The following is an 18869-nucleotide window of genomic DNA, read 5'->3' as shown; positions in this document are numbered from 1 at the left end:
TAACGGAGATTATGGGAGTTGTAGTCCAACACCACCTGGAAACCCATGGCTGGGAACCCTGAATTAATTTGTGGACGTTACAGAGGTTTATAATTGTCAGGCTGCCGTCTCTAAAATTCAGGCCAGTTGGACAAAACAGCTACCATCTGTCTGAAAGAACTCAATCATTTTTAAAGCGAAGAATATAACCACCAAATCAGATATTCACCATGTGTGAATAACCAGGGGCTGTCAAACAGCAGCAAGCATAGGACATCAGCTTGGAGAGCACATAACGTATTTCTAAAGAGTTCAATCACTGTATTAGATTCACTGCTTCCCCCTCAACCTCCTGCACATACAGTAAGCAATGTCCAGATCCATCCTGCCATCCTACAGGGATTTCTGAACCCAGAACTTAAAAAGCAGCGGATCTGTTCCTGATTTCTGAATGCAGCAGAATCCCATAGGTGTGCATAGATGAGTTATTCTGCACATTCAACACGTGTACTGCAGAAGATGACAGCTGAATCCTGGTGATAGCAAGTGTTAACAAATTCTATAAGGAAAGGTTCTATTTTTTAAAAAATATCCTTTGGAGGCTTCATTATGTTTTGGAAGGGTTAAAAACAAAATTATTAGATGCAGTATCATGTTCTGTTTGCTGTATGATTTTTCAGTTATTTATCTAAATTATGTATAATGCATATACTAATTTGATTAGTGTGGTATGTTTTGTTCCTTAAAAAAAATATCTGTATGGTTTCACCATATATTGACTTGAGCTCTGAATCATGTTTTGCCTTCTGCTCCAGTTCTAAGGTTTCCCCCTCTCTCCCAGTTCTCTTTTACTGCAGAGTCAGTGCCACCATTGAAAAGGCCCTGCAACTAGTAACTGCCTGCCATACCTCTGACAGCAAGAGAACTGGAAGAAGGCTCCAAATGATGTCCATAGCATACAGGCAGACATATATGGGAAAGGCAGTTGCAACTGGGAAGTTCACAAGAAAGCATGACAACGGTAGCCATCCCTCAGTGATTGTGCCATGGGTCTGGTAATCCAAGGTATAATGCCTCTGGAAACACAGGACTAGCTGCCAGGTCTGGTGGAACTATCTTCCCTGAATTTGACTAACTTAGAACTATGACCAGATGTATTGTGCAGTTCAACCACATGCATCTTTATTCAGAAGTAATTTCCACCATGCTCAAGAGGGCTTATTTCCAGAAAAGTTTCCATCTTTCATAATGTTGCTTTTTTCACAGATTTTTTATTTGCACAGCGGGGAAATGACTTGATTAGCAAGCCAGAGGTTGCTGGTTCGAATCTCCGCTGGTACCTATATCAGGCAGCAGCTATATAGGAAGATGCTGAAAGGCATCTCACACTGTGCAGGAGATGGCAATGGTCAACCCCTCCTGTATTCTACCCAAGACAACCACGGTGCTCTGTGGTCGCCAGGAGTTGACACTGACTCTTTGGTTCGCCTTTGGAAATAGGTAACTGCCCAATTAGTAACATACATTAAAGTTCAGAATAGGTTTCGTTTACAGGAAATTTAACCAGAATACAGGAAACTGTGGATGTAATTTAAAATAATACTCAAAATAACTGTAACATTTTTATTTTAGTAATATTGGTCTCTATTCTTAAATAATTTGATCTCTTTTCTCTCTCTCTCCTACTTATAGTCAGATTATTATTTTCCCCAAGACAAGATTATTATCTTGGTATTAGCTGACTGACAAGTCCGGTGGGAGTTGTTCAATTATTGTTTTCTCTTTTTCTTATAATTTTCTTCTTCATACCAACTAGGTGTGTTAGAAAGTTATTGATGGGCAAGATTTAGTTTATTTTTGCATTTGTTCTGTATGTAAACAATTAACTATGATAAGTATGAATGTACGTAGCACATACATGGGTATGAACGTGTGTTTTATCATATTATGTGTTATTGGACAAGTTGGTGGCTCAGAGGTGTAACCTTTTTCTTACCTCTCTATATAATTAAAAGCATTTTTTTAAAAAAGGAGTTGACACCAACTCAATGGCACACTTTACCTTTTATTTGCAGGGGTTCTCAGATTTAGATCCCCAGATGCTGTTGGATTACAGTTCCCCTCTCTCCCAGACACCATCGCCAAAGGCAAACTAGACAAGCACTATCTCCACAAACGTCAATCTTTGTTTTGTTTGATTCTGGTGATTCAAACAGAGCCATGTGGTTTTCTTTGGTAGAATACAGGAGGGGTTTACCATTGCCATCTCCCACACAATATGAGATGATGCCTTTCAGCAGCCTCCTATATCGCTGCTGCCAGATAAAGGTGCTTCCCATAGCCTGTGGTTTCCCTTAGAAACCAGTGGGGATTCCAACAGCAAGCTCTTGCTCCCTAGGCAAGTTACTTCGCCGCTGTGCTATTAGGTGGTTGTAAAAGGCCAGGCTAAAAACACATTTAAAATTACAAATTTTAAAAGTTTTGATTTAAAAGTTTTAATAGATTTCTATAAGTTAATAGTTTTTTTTATTCCTGAGGGGATAGATAATGGCAGTGAGAAGTTAAAGGGAGATTATTCTGAGTTTTTGGCGGGTTGGGAATAAGAATAGAGGAGAGCCTGTTGGACTTCCCTGACCGAGCTGACCCAACACAGGCAGCAAATTCCATATATTATGTGTTGTTCTTTTATTCACTTCATACACTTCTTCATGTAATCCTACTTATTTTGATGACTTTGCACTGCATTTCTCTTCATTTATCTTGTCTTCACTGCATTTATCTTCAAGAACAATGAGAGGATGTTGATCCTCTTTATCAGTATCCCTTGATTCTCCTATTCTAACTTTTCAATGCATGTTTTAATTTCCTACTTTTCTTTCTTGATATAAATCTACTATTGTTTCTCTGAATCTGTGGGGGGGAAACCCTTCTCTTGGCCCTCTTTCCTTCTTGAATTATCATTCCACTTCTCTTTGAAAAATTCCTGAAATTCTTCTTCCTCCTCTATGTCTCAGTGTTGCTGCTTCACTGTTGGGTCTCCTGTGGTCTGGTTTCTATTCTAGTCTTTCCACTTAATCTGCTTCTTTGCATTTCTATTGTATGTCTTGCTTTCTAAATCATTTGGTCAGTTCTCTTTCCCCCCCTTCAGCTTTACTTCAGTTTTTGTATCAGTTACTCATTCTGCTATTCTCTCTTTGTGACGCTCCATGGGTTTTCTTGAGCACGTGCTTCTTTGATGTCATTCTTACTTCTGAGTTGTCTTGTCCTAGAAATATTCATGGCAGTTTATCTTCTTTCCCTCTTTCAGCTGGTGGCAATATATCTCACCTCGCCTTGTCACTATTTTTGACTGGATGTCTCCTCACCACCTGAGGCTCAACTTATCTAAAATGGTGCTTTTGGACTGTCTTCCTTCTGAGTCTGTGCCTTCTACGTCAGTCACTCTAAGTAGTACCACAAACAACATACATAATTAAATCCTGGAGTTCTATTGCCATCGAATGATACCAGCTTAGATAGCTTCAAAAGGGGACTAGACAAATTCATGACTCAACAATGGCTATTAGTCTCTAGGTTCATAGGCAGCATGCTATTGAATACCACTAGTGTCGTGATGTGGCTGGTGGGCCGCAACGCCACCCACCCACCCACCCATCTGCCTACCTCCCTATCACCTGTGGTGGCAGAGAGCCAGTGTGCGGGCTAATGATGTCACCAGAAAGTGTGTCTTGCCGAGCGGTGATGCCATTAGCCCATGAACTAGCTTATCACCGCCTACAAGGGAGGGAGGGAGAAGGGTGATGGCAGGGGCGTAACTATAATAGGGCAAGGGGAGACAGTTGTCTGGGGGCCCACTGCCTTGACCCCCCCCCAGGCAAGTCACATGACTGACTCCCCTAGCTGTGCACCCGCCAGGGCTTCCTTCAGTTGTATTCATCCTCCAGAATTGATGTGAATGGAGCTACCAGAACAGCATGTCTTTCTCTAGTACTATTAAATGACTTGCATCGTCCACAACTTACAAAACCTTCAAAGAAATAATTTAGGATGATGTTCTATTGTGGCACATAGGGGAGAGAGAGAGAGAGAGAGAGAGATTATTCTGCTTTCTGTTACCACTATTCAGCCTCATTTAAGATTTCTTTACTTCATGAGCTGAGCTTCAGTGGGGGGGGGGAGGTAAAAATCTTGTCTCTGGGCCCACTCCAACCTTGCTACGCCCCTGGGTGATGGGCAGCTGCGGAGGCAGGAGGCATGTAATTCCTTTGACCCTGGCCCCATTGAGTGCCCTGTGTTTGCTGCACACAGTTGCCTAATGGTAGATCTGCCCCTAATTTCCTGGGAGGGGGGAAATTAGGGGAGGCTAATCCCTTCATGTCTTACTTGTGCACTTCCTGGAAACATCTGGTTGGTCAATGCAGGAAACAGAAAACTGGACTAGAAAGACATTTTGCCTGATTCTGTTCTTATGTTTTTATTCTTCCCTCTCCTCAGTCCTTGCAGTTCTCTTTTGACTTTTCTCTTTCTTTCTCTTTTTCTTAATGTAAGCTACCACAAAACCTTGCCACTTCCAACTTTATATATTACTAAACATCATCATGTTTGTTTGTTTTTTAGTAACTCCATTTGCTGCAATTATAGTGGTTTATTCTCTCATTCTTTCTCAGTTCAGTTACTGTAATCCTTTTCCTTCTGGTTAGCCTCTGAACCCACCTCCTTTCTTCTAGTTTTAATTCAGTTTGATGATGATGATGATGATGATGATGATGACGACGACGACGACTTTGGCATCACGTTTTGTCTCCATTTCTCCTTTGTTGCAATTCCTTCTCACTGCTCAGTTGAAGTGAGCGTATTTAAATATCTTCATTTTTTGGCTCCTGCTCATCTAGCTTCTCTGTTGCATGTCCTTTCCCCTTTCTTTTTAAAATGTGTAGCTGAACCCCATGAAATGTGATGTCTTTGCACTGTGCATTGCTCTGCCCCACCTCACATCACTGGTGACAGGGGACCAGGGGCAGCATTAGGGGTCAGTCAAGTTGGCACTGGCTGGGGGCCCAGGACCATCAGAATGCCCAGGGCCCAGCCCTGTGGCCCTTCCCAGTACTTGAAATAGTTAAGAACCTGAGCAGCTGCAGCAGTCCAGAATGTGGGCCACTGCCTTCCTTAAAAAACACACAAAAACCCCACACTATAATGCAATAGTGCTCATCCCATCACTGCACCACTATGTCACAGCAATGGGGTGGGAACATTGCAATGGGGTGGCCAGTGCAGTTGCCACAAGGTGCTCTGGACTGCTGCCAACCAGCCCCTGAGGAGCCAACTTGGCACCCACCCTGGGCAGGATGGTAGAGAAACACACAGCAAAACTATAGCCAAATGACATCTGGGAGCCCATGTTTGAGAGTCCATGGAGTGCTCCACACACGGCTCAATTTATGGTCAGTCTGGACCAGACCTGCTCAACCTAGCCTCCCCCCGCTGTTTTTGGACTACAACTCCCATAATCTCCAGCCACAGTGGTCAATAGCCAGGAATTATGGGAGTTATAGGCCAACATCTGCAGGAGGGCTGGAGTTGAGCAACCCTGGTCTAGACTCTAGGGATGTGCCAAAATGCAATTCGGCATCCGAATCGCAGCACAATCCCTTTGAAATAGAGGGCTTCCACAGCCCCTTTAACAAGGAGGAGAGCAGGTCCATCTCTGCTCCTCCTCCGCTCGCCACCATTGCTATCCCTGCGGCTCTCCCAACAGCTATCAGTGCGTGCCAGCGGCACCCTCCCCAGCTGCCCATGCATGGCGTCGGCATGCGCATGGCCTCCGTGCATGTGCAGAGGCCATTTGCATAGTCAGTGTGGATGCTGACTGTGCATGTGCAGAGACCATGTGCGTGCCGGCACCACATGGGGGCAGCTGGGGGAGAGCGCCGCCGGCACGCACTGCTAGTTGAGGGGAGCGCTGCAAGTATGGCAATGGTGGTGAGCAGGAGGAGCAGGGATGGACCTGCTCTCTTCCGTGTTAAAGGGGCTGTGGGAGCCCTCTGTTTCAAAGGGATTGCGCTGCGATTCAGATGCCGAATTGCATTTTGGCACATCTCTCATAGACTCTACAGCAATAAAATCCACTGAGGGAGGACTCCCACGATAACAACAAAAAGAAATAGATCAAAGCAATATACCATGAAATTTGAAGGCATCTTTTTAATGTTTCATGCAGGACTGACATGCTTGCTAAGATTTTTCTGTCCGCAAAGTAACACCCTGTTCTCGCCTGAATCGTGCTACTGATGTCATCACCGTGGCTGAGCCCACAGAGGAGAGAGTTTCTTACTCATGACCACAGTCTCCCTGTGATGCGTCGGTTCCAGTGGAACCATCATGTCGTGGTGGGAGGATTGTGTGACAGAGGGACTGCTTCCACAAAGCGTTGAGGTTGGCCTGTAAGATCCTGATATGGTTGCAAATATCAGCGATTGAAGATAGACTTTCAACATTTGATTTTTTTTTAACTTTTGTTTTAGTCCACTAGGCTTTAATTAATCGACATCCAGACTAAGTTACTCAACAGTAATACTCAGGCGTTACTCTAAAGTACTACTACATTTCAATGTAACTGCTATTGAGTAATTTAGTCAGGATGCCATCAATGAGTCCTTCATTGCCTTTTTCATTTCAGTGTTTTCCTGGATCATGGGAGGAGAGCTGGTCTTGCAGAAGCAAGTATGAATTGTCCCTTTTCCTAAGCAGGGTCTGCCCTGATTTGCAGTTGGAAGGGTGACGACATGTAAGCACTATCTGCTGTAAGATAGTCCCCTTAGAGGATGTGGCCACAGCTCAGTGGAAGAGTATCTGCTTTGTATGCAGAACATCCCAGGTATACTCCCTGGCATTATCTCCAGGTAGCCTAGGGAAAGAATCCTGCCTGAAGTGCCATTGTCAGTCTGTGCAGAGAATGCTGAGTTAGATGGACAAATGATCTAACTAAGGCAGCTTCCTAGGTTCCTAACCAGACTAAAAAAAACCAACAACACCCTCCAACCTCAACTGCCCCTCCTGACAGAAAAGGCCCCTATTTTCTCATACCTGACCATTGTAAGTCACTGAGGTCATTCACACAATCAAAAAGTGTGTTCTACCCAGGTTTAGGAGCTGTGTGTGCTCCCAATTTTTGGTTGTGTGGAAGCAAGGTAGGAGGAAAACCTCGGTCTGTTCCTCCTACCGTGCATCCCCACACTAACTTCTACCACTGTTCCCTCTAAGGCGTGCGCACGTGTGCGCGCTCACAAGTTTTCTAATGTCTGCTCAGTTAATTTTAGATCCGGCTCAGGTGGAATTAGGAAGGCTGCACTCTGAATGCATGTATGCACACAGTGATACTGCCACCCAGAACAAAACTCATTCCGCACAGAGATTTAAAATAAAAATAAAATAAAAAATCAGAGGGACCACTGACTTCTACCCAGGTTTTCCTTTTACCTTGCTTCCACACAACTGAAAATTGGGAGCACACACAACTCCCAAACCTGGGTAGAACACACTTTTCGAGGCTGTATACACGATCAAGGTATAGAGCCTCAAGGGGTCTGGTGGGGAGAGTGGGCTTAGCCACAAGCAACCACAGCTGACATACAATCAAAATAACGAGGTTAACGGAGCGCTTGTTTAGTGGGAGGGTTGCTTAGGCAGGCTAGCCGCCGTAGCCGGTGGCTTTGATGATCACTAGAAACCCGACTGGGCTCCCTTAGCCTGCTTTCTAGTGATTGTGGGAATAGCTTCTTTGACTGTGTGAATGACCTCACTGTCGGCATCTTGTCCCTTTTTGCCTTTTGGAGACACCTTGTTACACTTTTTAAAGTGCCGCTAGAGTTTTCATTTTTCAGGATTGAACTCCCTCCCCAGAGTTGCTAGTCTAGAATTTATATGTGGGAGTGGGGAATAAACGCATCTTTCTCTTGTGCCCATGCATACAAACTTTTGCACGTGAACATGAAGGTACTGTGTGCATTAGTGCTAAAGGAGCACCATGCCACACCACACAATTCAGCTGCTGACACATTCTGAATTGCTGATCATCTCTCCTGTGTACTTATTTACTGTGGCAATGACTCTACACTACAAACTTACATCTGGTTTATACAAGTTTGACTGCCATGACATTCCGCAAAGAACCCTAGGCACTGTATTCTGGTGAGGGTGCTGAGAATTCGCCATTCAAAAGCTCTGGTCCCCTTCATGGGATTACAGTTCCGCTGTGAGACAGAATGACTGTTTTACCACTGAAGCCCAAATGTCCCAACTTCCCCTATTTACCTGGGACTTTCCCTGTTTGCCAGTTCTGTAAAATCAGAGGAATGAACTGCTGTTGGAATGAGCAAATGTGAGACACTGCAAGATGTTCACTTAGTTGTGCTAAAAACAGTATTGAACTGGATCGCAGTTATACAAGAGTGCTAAAGCACTCTTGCGCCAATGTTCCCACTGAAAAAAATGATGAGTGTGCAATTCTCACAACTGCTGTGCAACCAGAGTTGCGGCTGCATGACACTAGTCTGCAACACCAGCAACAGACACGGCGCAACTAGGTAGCACAACATCCTCCCACATGTGCTACAGTGCTCTGGATGTCAACCAGCGCCCATATCTTGGCTCTTTAGGAAGCTTTGTTCACGTTTTTCGTGTGACTGGATTACTTTTTTAGACGTCTAAGCTGAGTGTTTCAAGAACCTGAATTCTGAGTCCCCATACCATTTTCTCTTTGTGTTTTCATGGAATCACTCTCCACTGAGAGGTCTGAATATAGACAGCTAGATATTATTAACATTAGTGTTAGTATGTTTATTTGTATAATTATGTACATTCTGCTCTTCCTCCAAGGAGCCCATGGATATGTTTATCCCCACAACAACCCTGTGAGGTAGATTAGGCTGAGAGAGCAGTAGTGCACTGGAGGGGTGGGGTATAAATATTTTAAATAAATAAAATAAAAATAAATAGATGACTGAACGGGGATTTGAACTCAGTTCTCCCAAGTCCTAATCCAATACTCTAACCACGACACCATGCTGGCTCCACTTTTATCTTACTCTTCTTTGTTATAACACACACAGGATGGCTAAGAACACATTCAAATTACATCAGCCAAAAGAGCAAACACAATTCAGTTCAACCAAATAAAATCAAGTGATGCAACAAACCACATACAGTCAAACCAACTAAAAATATTAAGCTACACAGGACCAGAGCACAACAAACCAATGAAAATTAACAGCAACAGAACAGACAGTTCAGCTTCCAGCAGAAGACAATCCACAATAAAAGCAGTCTCATGTCAGCCCAAAAGGCTCTTTGAACATGCCTGGTTTTGGCTATGAGCCTAAAAGTACCCAGAGTAGAACCCAAACTGGCTGCCCAGCAGGAGGCCATTCCACAAAGCTGGTGCCACTGCAAAAGAGACCTTGCTCCGAGTAAATATCTGCCGAACTTTGTTGAATGAAGGCACTCAGAACCAGGCTTCAGATGGTGAATTGAGCAGATGCGGTGTACAGTTACATGTATGTATACCATAAATAAAGGGAGAGATGCATGTGACAAATACCATTATGTGAACTTGGTTGTGGTTGGGAATAAGGGTGAAGAGAATGTGAAATGTGAAATGAAATGAATGTGAAAACCATACCAGCCTCTTACTTGTATCTCCACAACCACCTGACACTCCATTCTTATCCCCTACGTCACTGCCCATTTGCTTAGATCGGACAAGAGGCAGTTAAAAGATACAAGGCTAGACAGTTCAATAAGAATATGTGTCATTGCATCTATGAGTCAGTAGAGGACTAGTGGCATGACTAAAGCCATGCCCACTCAACACAACGCAGGGGTGGTTGTCAAGTTGTCCCACCACCTTCTGTGCCATGTGGGCATCAAAATGCCCATCACATGATGAGCTTGGCCTTTTGGTGCAGCTGTCACATGGCAGGAGAAGAAACTCCCTCCCCACAGCTATGAGCTGTGTGCACTGTGACTCACTGCAGTGATCTGAGTTCTTAGAAAGCATGCCACACATTGACACAGTACACAAGTACACAACACTACGGCATATGCCAGATCCAAAACTGTCATGAGCCTATGGTTTATGAATGGAGAGCTGGTCTTGTGGTAGCAAGCATGACTTGTCCTCTTAGCTAAGCAGGGTCCGCCCTGGTTGCATATTAATGGGAGACTACATGTGTGAGCACTGTAAGATATTCCCCTCAGGGAATGGAGCCGCTCTGGGAAGAGCATCTAGGTTTCATGTTCCCTCCCCGGCATCTCCATGATAGGGCCAAGAGAGATTCTTGCCTGCAACCTTGGAGAAGCCTCTGCCAATCTGTGTAGACAATTCTGAGCTAGATGGATCCATGGTCTGACTCAGCATATGGCAGCTTCCTATCTCATTGAGCCCAAAGGGGAAAGACCACAGCTCAGTGGGGAAGCATCTGCTTTGCATGCAGAAGGTTCCAGGTTCAATCCCTGGCATCTCTAGGTAGGGCTGGGAAAGACCCATTTGACATTCTGGGGAGCTGCTGCCAGCAGTCGGTCGAGGCAACACTGAGCTAGTGAGACCAATGGTCTGACTTGGTCTAAGACAGCTCCCTGTGTAATCCCAAACCCCTGTTTGATGCAGGCAAGCCAGGGCTGGCACATCCCCAACAGATGGCTTGGGGACCTCCAACAAGATGGAGCCCACCAGGGGTGTGGGGAGCTTGCCGGGGGCCATGGGATGAGATAACAGGTGCCCCCCTTCCCCTGTGGTTGTGTGTGCACGTGCACTAGTGCAAGTCAGCCAGCCCCCTGCGTATGACATCATATGCGGGGGGCGTGGTCACGTGGCAAAGTGGGTGGCCCATCTGCCTGCTGCACTGGGCACTTCACTGTGTGCCATTGGGGTTGGGGCAAATGAGTTCTTTCGCTGCCCAACTGAATGTTAAAACTCTTCCCTAAAGAGACGGGTCTTCAACAATTTCTAAAGGACCCTGGAGGAGGGAGCATGGCAGAGCTCCTCTAGGAGGACGTTTCAGAGTTGAGGGGCCACAACCGAAAAGGCCCCATCTCTAATCCCTGCCAATTGGATCTCTGTTATTGGCGGAGCCACGAGCAGGGCCTGAGATGCCGAACGGAGGGCCCTGGCAGGTTCTAGGTCAATGCAGTCATACTCAGTTCCCTCCACTTTTCCTCATAGGGCTTAGTTTCTAGACTTCAGACCATCTTCACTGCCCTACTCTAAACCAGGGTGGATAAAAATCAATGATTAATTAATAAATAAATTTTAAAAAATCAGATTGTTTTGATTTAAATTGGATTGTTTTAATAAAATGCTTTTTGAGGGGAAAAATCTATCTAAAGATAGTTTTCTATTTAAGATACATTATAGCCCAAAGGTTATTCATCATGAAATAAAGATTAGTTTTTAATTATGTAGTATGAGGCTGTATATATGCAATGTTTAACTTTTTGGGTAAATGAATTCCATTAATCCATTCACAATGTCATGCTCTTCCAGAGGTTTCTGTAAGATTATTTTGGGCAATTTTTTTATCTAGAAGAGGACCAAAAACGAAACTTTCATCTGGTTGTAAATATTAAGATTATACCAGCAAGAATGAGTCTTTATGTAAAAAACCATGATTTAAATCTAGTCTTAAATTTAAGTGATTTAGTGATTTAAATCATGATTTAAATCTATTTGATTTAAATCAAATCCACCCTGCTCTAAACCATTTCAGTTTGGCTACATCCTTCTTAGAGTGCACATAAGAACAAATATATGAGGGTATATAACAACAAGAAGGGGTGTCACTTCACAAGTAAAACCAGCATGCAGTTAAACATGGATTGATACATTTGAGTACATCAAAAATGCATTCAGGACATAAAATGTTTGCAAAACAAAGTATTACAGCCCTCCAGTATGTTTTTGGAGCAGCTAACTGGCAATGGCTACTTACCACCAAAGGGGTTGATTTTCTTTGTAATCCGTGAGATAATGGATTCCTTGAGCTCTCTTTTCTTCACGCACTGAATACCCAGGTTCTGAAAACTAGAATATACACCATTAACTATAAGCAGTTTAAACAACAAACATCTTCAGCACAATTAGGGTACAAAACTGAACTGTTGCAGAAATCCCAATTCTACCAAATTCCCTACATCAGGGTTCGCAAAGTTGGGTCCAATAACCAGATATTATTGGACTACAACTCCTATCATCCCTATTGTGGCTGGAGATTATGGGAACTGTAGTCCAGCATTATCTGGGGATCCAAGTTTGAGAACGCCTGCCCTACATCCATCAGAAGAGAATTTGGCAATCTGACTAATTTAGAAAGCTCACGAAGGTGCCATTGTGTAAGTTTTCACATGGCATACATCTGCAAAAACAAAACAATTTTAAAGGAAACAAAAAGGAACAAGAATCAACCATTAGTAATAGCAATCGCCTATCCTTGTCCCAAAGTGCTATGAATTATGTTTCCCTGAAGTTATAACACCACAGGTGTTTTTTATTTTATTTTTCAAGTTTCTGTCCCATCCTAGAGCCCGGCAAATTCCCAAGGCAGCTTATAGCCATTGAAAACTGTGAATGAAAGCAACATCAACAATGAAAAGACAAACAAAAAGCACAGAATGACTAAAATGAGTTAGACACTCAGACATATCTGGCATTCTGTCTTTTTAAAATAGCACTTTAACCATTGCAGCTTCTTCCAAAGGATTCTGGGGATTGTAGTTTGAAGAAGGGTGCTGAGAATTCTAGGAGAGATCCATAGCCTCCCCAGCCTCTCACAGTATTACAGTTCCTCCTGGTTCCTTGGGGAATACCATCAAACCAGTTTAAGCCTATAGGGGAGATATGTTCAAGGAGACCCCAAACTTCCCCAAACAAGAGTTTATCCAAACAGCAACACCCTCTGCTCCAGTTCTGGCATGGTAGCACAAGTCCTGAGAACTGAGAGGGGTCTTTCCCCGAGAACCCTTCCTGCGGCCAATGGCAGATTACCGCATAGGCAGTATAAGCAGCAGCCTACGGTGGCAAACCTTGGGGAGCGGCATCTTGGAGGGAAACTTAATCCCCCCCGCCCACCTTTAAAAATGCCGCTGTGTAGAGGCAGAGGCTCCGTCCACCTCCTAAACCATCACAGGGAGGTAAGGTCGAGCAGTGGGGGACAGCGGTGAAAGAGGTCCTCACTCAAGCCCGGTTTACTCACAAATGACAAGAGCGGGAGATTTTGGGCCTCTGCACATGCAACCGGGGTTGAGTGAGGACCAGTTTTGCCGCCGTCCTCCAGTGTCCAACCTCACCTCCTGTTTAGGAGATGGGCGGAGCCTCTGCCGCTACACAGCGGCATTTTAAAAGGTAAAAACCAGAATTGTTTTCCTCCCCGTCAAGCCCCCTTACGCTTGTCTCTGGGGCGGCAAAAAGATTAATCCGCCCCTGCCTGCGGCCAGGAGACTGTCATTCAGATTATCTGCATAGTTTCCAACTCTCCCTGGTAAAAAAGGAACAGTGCCCATTTTCTGGAATCTGTCCCAGGTAACTCTCTGTCCCTGTTTTTGCCTCTTGGGAATACCCATTCAGTCTTTTGCCATGTGAACGGCTGGATTGCAGTTCTTCAGGATTCAGTTCCATCCCTAGCGTCTCTAGAAATTCAAGTGGGTGGGTGGATGCATCATGTCGCTGCTGCTCCTGCATGTCAATGGGTGCACAAACACTAAGGTACGATGCAGTGCATAGCAAATAGAGGGTAAAACCCAGTGAGGAGGAGAGCTGGTCTTGTGGTGGTGAGCATGAATGGACCCCTTTGCTAAGCAGAGCATCCCCAGTTTGCATCTGGATTACATGTGAGCAGTATCTGCTTTAAGATATCCCCCTAGGGGAAGGGGCCATCGCTCAGTGGCAGAGCATCCCAGGTTCAATTCCTGGCAGGTAGGGCTGGGAAAAACCCCTGCTGCCTGAACCCCTGAAGAGCTGCTGCCAGTCTGTGCAGAGAATGCTGAGCTAGATGGACCAATAGTCTGACTCAGTATAAGGCAGTTTGCTATGTTGCTAGCCTGCAGCAATGTGTAATAGTGGGGCTGGTGGGGGGTGCTTGGGCAGCAATCACTGTTATGAGAATAGGTTGTTACCAGAATGTCCCTGGATCCAGTGCGGCATATGAATGTTGGGGTGTCAGCACTGGCCTGGGGGGACCTTTGCCCAGCTTCAGCTGGTGTACCAGCTGCATCCATTTCTGTCTCAGTCAGACCTGGCCAGAGTTATCCACGCCCTTGTTACATCCCAGTTGGATTACTGTGACATGTTTTAAGTGGGGCTGCCCTTGAGAACCCATCAGAAACCTCAATTGGTCCAGAATGCAGCAGTCTTGATATTTATGGGACCCTCAGAGCATAATATACCAGGACCTTCACTGCTCACCAGTTTCCTCCCCAAGTGTGATTGAAGCAGCTTGTTCTAATCTTTAAAGCCCTAAACAGCTTTCACCGAGGCACTTGAGAGACCACCTTCTCCTGCAGAAATCAGCCTGCCCCAAAAGAACATCTCAAGAAGCCCTCTTGTGTGTGCCTCCTCCTTCAGAGCTACACTGGGTGGCCATGTGAGAAAGGGCACTTTCAGTGACTACACCTCTCTTCCAGAAATCTCTGCCTGGAGAAGCTCAACTGGCCAGGGGTATAGCCACCATCAGGCAATCGGGTTCAAAGAACCCAGGCCGCTGCTCCTCAGGGGCCACACCTTGCCATCCCGATACCCCTACCCCCACATCTGACGTCAGACGCAGGGGGACTGGTTTAGCTCCTGAGCAGGGCTTCACGGCCCCGTTCGAGAGTCAGATGGCCAATGCTGCATTCTCAGCGCAGCCAGGATTGGCTCCCCCTGCCTTTAAGGGATGCAGAGTTAGAACACAGCGCTGGCCGGGATCTAACTCCCAAACGGGGCTGCGCAGCCCCATTCGGGAGCCAGACCACGCCCCCACATCTGATGTCAGACGTGGGGTCGTGGCTAACCCCTGCATCTGATGTCAGACATAGGGGGCGAGGCGAGAGGGGCCACCACGGGCCACTGCTGGCCTGGCTCCGCTACTACAACTGGCCCCTTCTTCAAGGTTTTTTTGATGGCTGGCCAAGACCCACCTTTTTGGGTTAGCCTTCCCTGATTTTGTTTTGTATCTGCTCTTGTTCTCCCTCTTCTTGTCCAGTACCTTTTATTGCTTTTTATTGTGTTTTATTGTTATGCTGGAATCGTTTTTCAGCATTTGTTGTTGTAAGCCACCTTTGGTTGATTTTGAAAGAAAGGTGGGGCAATTTTTTAAAAAATAAATAAAATAATAGGCATATTATTGAAGCTATTTTAGTTCTAGTGTAGAGAATGAAACAGAAAATACTATAGATGGTGTTTCCTTCTAAGAATGAGAAGGAATTTTTGTTTATTAAAATCTAGATTCTCTTACACATCCTCCAATGTCTCAAAAATCTTCATATTGAAGCTTTGGAAATATGCAAATATATTCAAATTTTATCTATTAACAGCTAGTGTAGTGGTTAGTGTTTTGGAGACCTGAATTCAAATCCCCACTCAGCCAAGAAACCCACTGGGTGATTCTAGGCTAGTCACACGTCTCTCAGTCTAACCTACCTCACAGGGTTGTTGTGAGGATAAACATAACCATGTGCACCACTCTGGGCTCCTTGGAGGAAGAGCGGGATATAAGTGTAATAAAATAAAATAAAATAAAATAAAATAAAATAAAATAAAATAAAATAAAATAAAAATAAAATAAAATTTGAGCTGATTGATACGTTAACAGATCTAATATATGTATTTATTACTATGTTTTATAGTCTTATAGTTAGAGCTGTCACTCAAAGGAAGTAGGAGTGGCCTATATACCGTTTCTTAAGAGAGGGGCACTGCAACTGTAACACGGATTTGACAGCCATAGCTTTATGTATGCTCTAGGAAGTGTAGTTTTCTGGGAAGTGTAGTTTTGCCAATAGGCTAGGGATCACTAATGGAGAATTCTTAGCATTCTTACAAAACTACTGTTTCCAAGCCATGACAGTTAAACCACTTCAGCATCAGTAGCCAGGTCAGCAACCAGGGAGGAGAGCTGGTCTTGTGGCAGCAAGCATAAATTGTCCCCTTTGCTAAGCAGGGTCCACCCTGTTTGCATATGAATTGGAGACTACACATGTGAGCACTGTAGGATATTCCCCTACAGTGGGAATGGTAGAATGGGGCTGCTATATGGTAGGATGGGGGCTGTAGGATGGGGCTGCTCTGGGAAGAGCAGAAGGCTGCAAGCTCCCTCCCTGGCAGCATATCCAAGACAGGGCTGAGAGAGATTCCTGCCTGCAACCTTGGAGAAGCCGCTGCCGGTCTGTGTAGACAATACTGAGCTAGATAGACCAAGGGTCTGACTCTATATAATTCCTATGTTCCTATTAATCTAATGGCAGAACTGGGATCCATCAGCACATCCATTTATTGATGAAACACACTCCATTAGTCACAAATGTAGTAGCAGAGGTCAAAATTGGCCTATGGGAGGGAAAGGATGAAGCAATTGATTCAAAGAGCTCATGCAGAGAGCTGTGGAGGTGGTCTGTCTTACTGGATGTGGTCATCACCACCAAAATGTTCCAGGTTACTGTAGGGTTTGATCCTATACAAAGAATTATGCACAGCTTCCAGCCCTTCAAATAACCAGGCTGGGAGGTTATTAGGCAGGCGGGGATGTCCTGCAAAATGGCGGATGTAGGTGGCCTGAGTCCTGCACCTGTTGGAACCTCCCAACAACACTCATGGGAAATCAGAGGAACTGAAGCAACCACAGAACATGAGAGAAGGAAAAGAGATCCCCCTGACTGCACTGCTCCTGCCCATAAGCAAGCCATGGCGAGTTGATGCCACTCCTCCATCCTAGGACGTAGGTGCAAAATTGCCTCTGCTCATTAAGCAACCAACCTGGATCTCCAGCAACCTGACCTATCTCACAAGGGTGTTTTGAGGATAAAAGGGGGTAACTTATGGGTGCTGCTCTGAGCTTCTCAGACAAGATATAGATCTCGTATAAGTATATCTCAACTAGATAGAGCTGTAGCTCAGTGGTAGAGCATCTGCTTTGCATGGAAAAGGTCCCAGGTTCAGTCCCTGGCAGTTCCAGGTAGGGCTGAGAAAGACTCCAGTCTGAAACCCAGGAGAGAGTTCCTACACACATGTGAATAATAATAAAAATTCCATATCCCAAGAAGACTATGTGGTCTACCTTGCTCTAGAAAGGGCCACCCCACAAACTGTGATTCTTGGACTTCAAGAGGGAAACCTAGAGAGTAATCCCATCCAAAGCAGTCCAGAGAAACAAGAACCAAATAAGGATCTGGAGACTAATCCACCCACAGTCTCAGTGACTATTTATCTACAGCCGATGGCCAACAGTCAGACCAAGTTACTCATGAATAGTCTCACTGTAATTGATGGGAGAAGTTAGTCATCACTAACTTGCCCCATTAATTTCAATGGGACTGTTCATGAATAACTTGGTCTGGACGTCCGCCTTTGTTTCCAGACTGAAAGGGCCTCAATTTCACTCCTGAGCGCAGAACAGAGAAGCCCTAAATGTGGTCTCTCTGTAACAGAATTTTCTCCCATATGGGGGGGGGGAAGTCCCCTCTTGAGCAGTACTTAGCTGACTTCACTCTTCTGCAGTCTTTTTTTAAATTGTTATTTTCTTAAACCAGAATCCCTGTGGCTCACCACTGCCTTATGAGTTGACAAAGCTGGAATGCATACTCATAGTGCCTTGATAGTTAAGGCATAATTAATCTGTGTGCTGCAATAAATCACTCTTGCTAAAGAACTTCGGTGCCTTGCAGGACCAACCCAGAATGTACCCAGCATTCACTGCAAGAATTCTAGTCACCAGCAGATACTAGGAGGAGGTCTGGTAGACCATCGCCTACCATATCCCTCCCCCAGTGGCCTACCAAAACTTGCCCTATGCAATTTTGCTCCTGCCGAGGCGGGAAGGGAAACCTCACTTCAGATCTCTACAGAGGAAGCAAAGGTTTCGGCAAGTATGGTGCTCATTTAAGACATTTTATAACACAGTGAAAGAGGAAGTCTGTTCTCCTCTCACTATGGGGGAAGCTTCCGCAGCTCTTCCTGTGAATAATGAACAGAGGGAGTTGCCCCTGCTTGAGCTTCTAAAGTACCTGGAAGTTAAGATGGAAGCTTTGTCAGCAACTCTCGTAGGGCTGGTGAGAAAGGGTGAAAGCGATACATAGGAACACATGATGCTGCTTTAGACTGAGACAGGCCATTGGTCCATCTAGCTCCGTGCTCTTCCTTGTGAGGTTCGGGAGCCGGGGTGGCCTCCATCAACCCTAAGGGCGGCCCCCTGACTAACTGCTTTGTTGGGCCTGTGTGAGGCTTCGGCAGAAGAGGAATACTCTGCACAGTCCTCCTGACACCAGGCGGCCAGTGCTGCACTTTGCCCAGAGCCAAGGGGGGTTCCTTGAAGGGAAACAGAGCCCTCCTGAGCTCTTGTGCCATTTTGGAAGGCAAGCTCTTCCCAGTGCTTTCCTCCTGGAGCTCTGAAGAGAGGACTCGGTCTCTCTGAAAGGGCCCTCCCAGCACTGAGGACAGTGCAGCGTTGTGCAGAAGTCAGCACAGTGGGAAATGGCTCTCAAATTGAAGGTTTTTTCAGCAATGGCTATAGAAAGACATGAGCGAACATGGCAGTCCACAGGGACTGCCCCCACCCACAGTCAGCAACCTGATTCTTTCCCGCATGGAAAACCCATGACATCACCCCACCCCAGGGAGGATGCAAAATAGGAAGTTGAATGCCAGA

General features: G+C 45.2%; 1 protein-coding gene across 2 annotated transcripts in view; it reads right to left on the bottom strand.

The window, feature by feature from the left end:
- Positions 1-18869, bottom strand: part of REL (REL proto-oncogene, NF-kB subunit) — an 83890-nt gene that overhangs the window by 40308 nt on the left and 24713 nt on the right. For both annotated transcript variants that reach the window (XM_053247026.1, XM_053247033.1), the window contains exon 4: positions 11967-12058. In XM_053247026.1, the coding sequence (XP_053103001.1) occupies positions 11967-12058 (92 nt within the window). The remainder of the gene's footprint in view (positions 1-11966; positions 12059-18869) is intronic.

This window comes from Hemicordylus capensis, chromosome 1 (assembly GCF_027244095.1).
Source record: "Hemicordylus capensis ecotype Gifberg chromosome 1, rHemCap1.1.pri, whole genome shotgun sequence".
NCBI classification, from domain to species: Eukaryota; Metazoa; Chordata; class Lepidosauria; order Squamata; family Cordylidae; genus Hemicordylus; species Hemicordylus capensis.
This window is presented reverse-complemented; position numbering and strand designations above follow the sequence as displayed.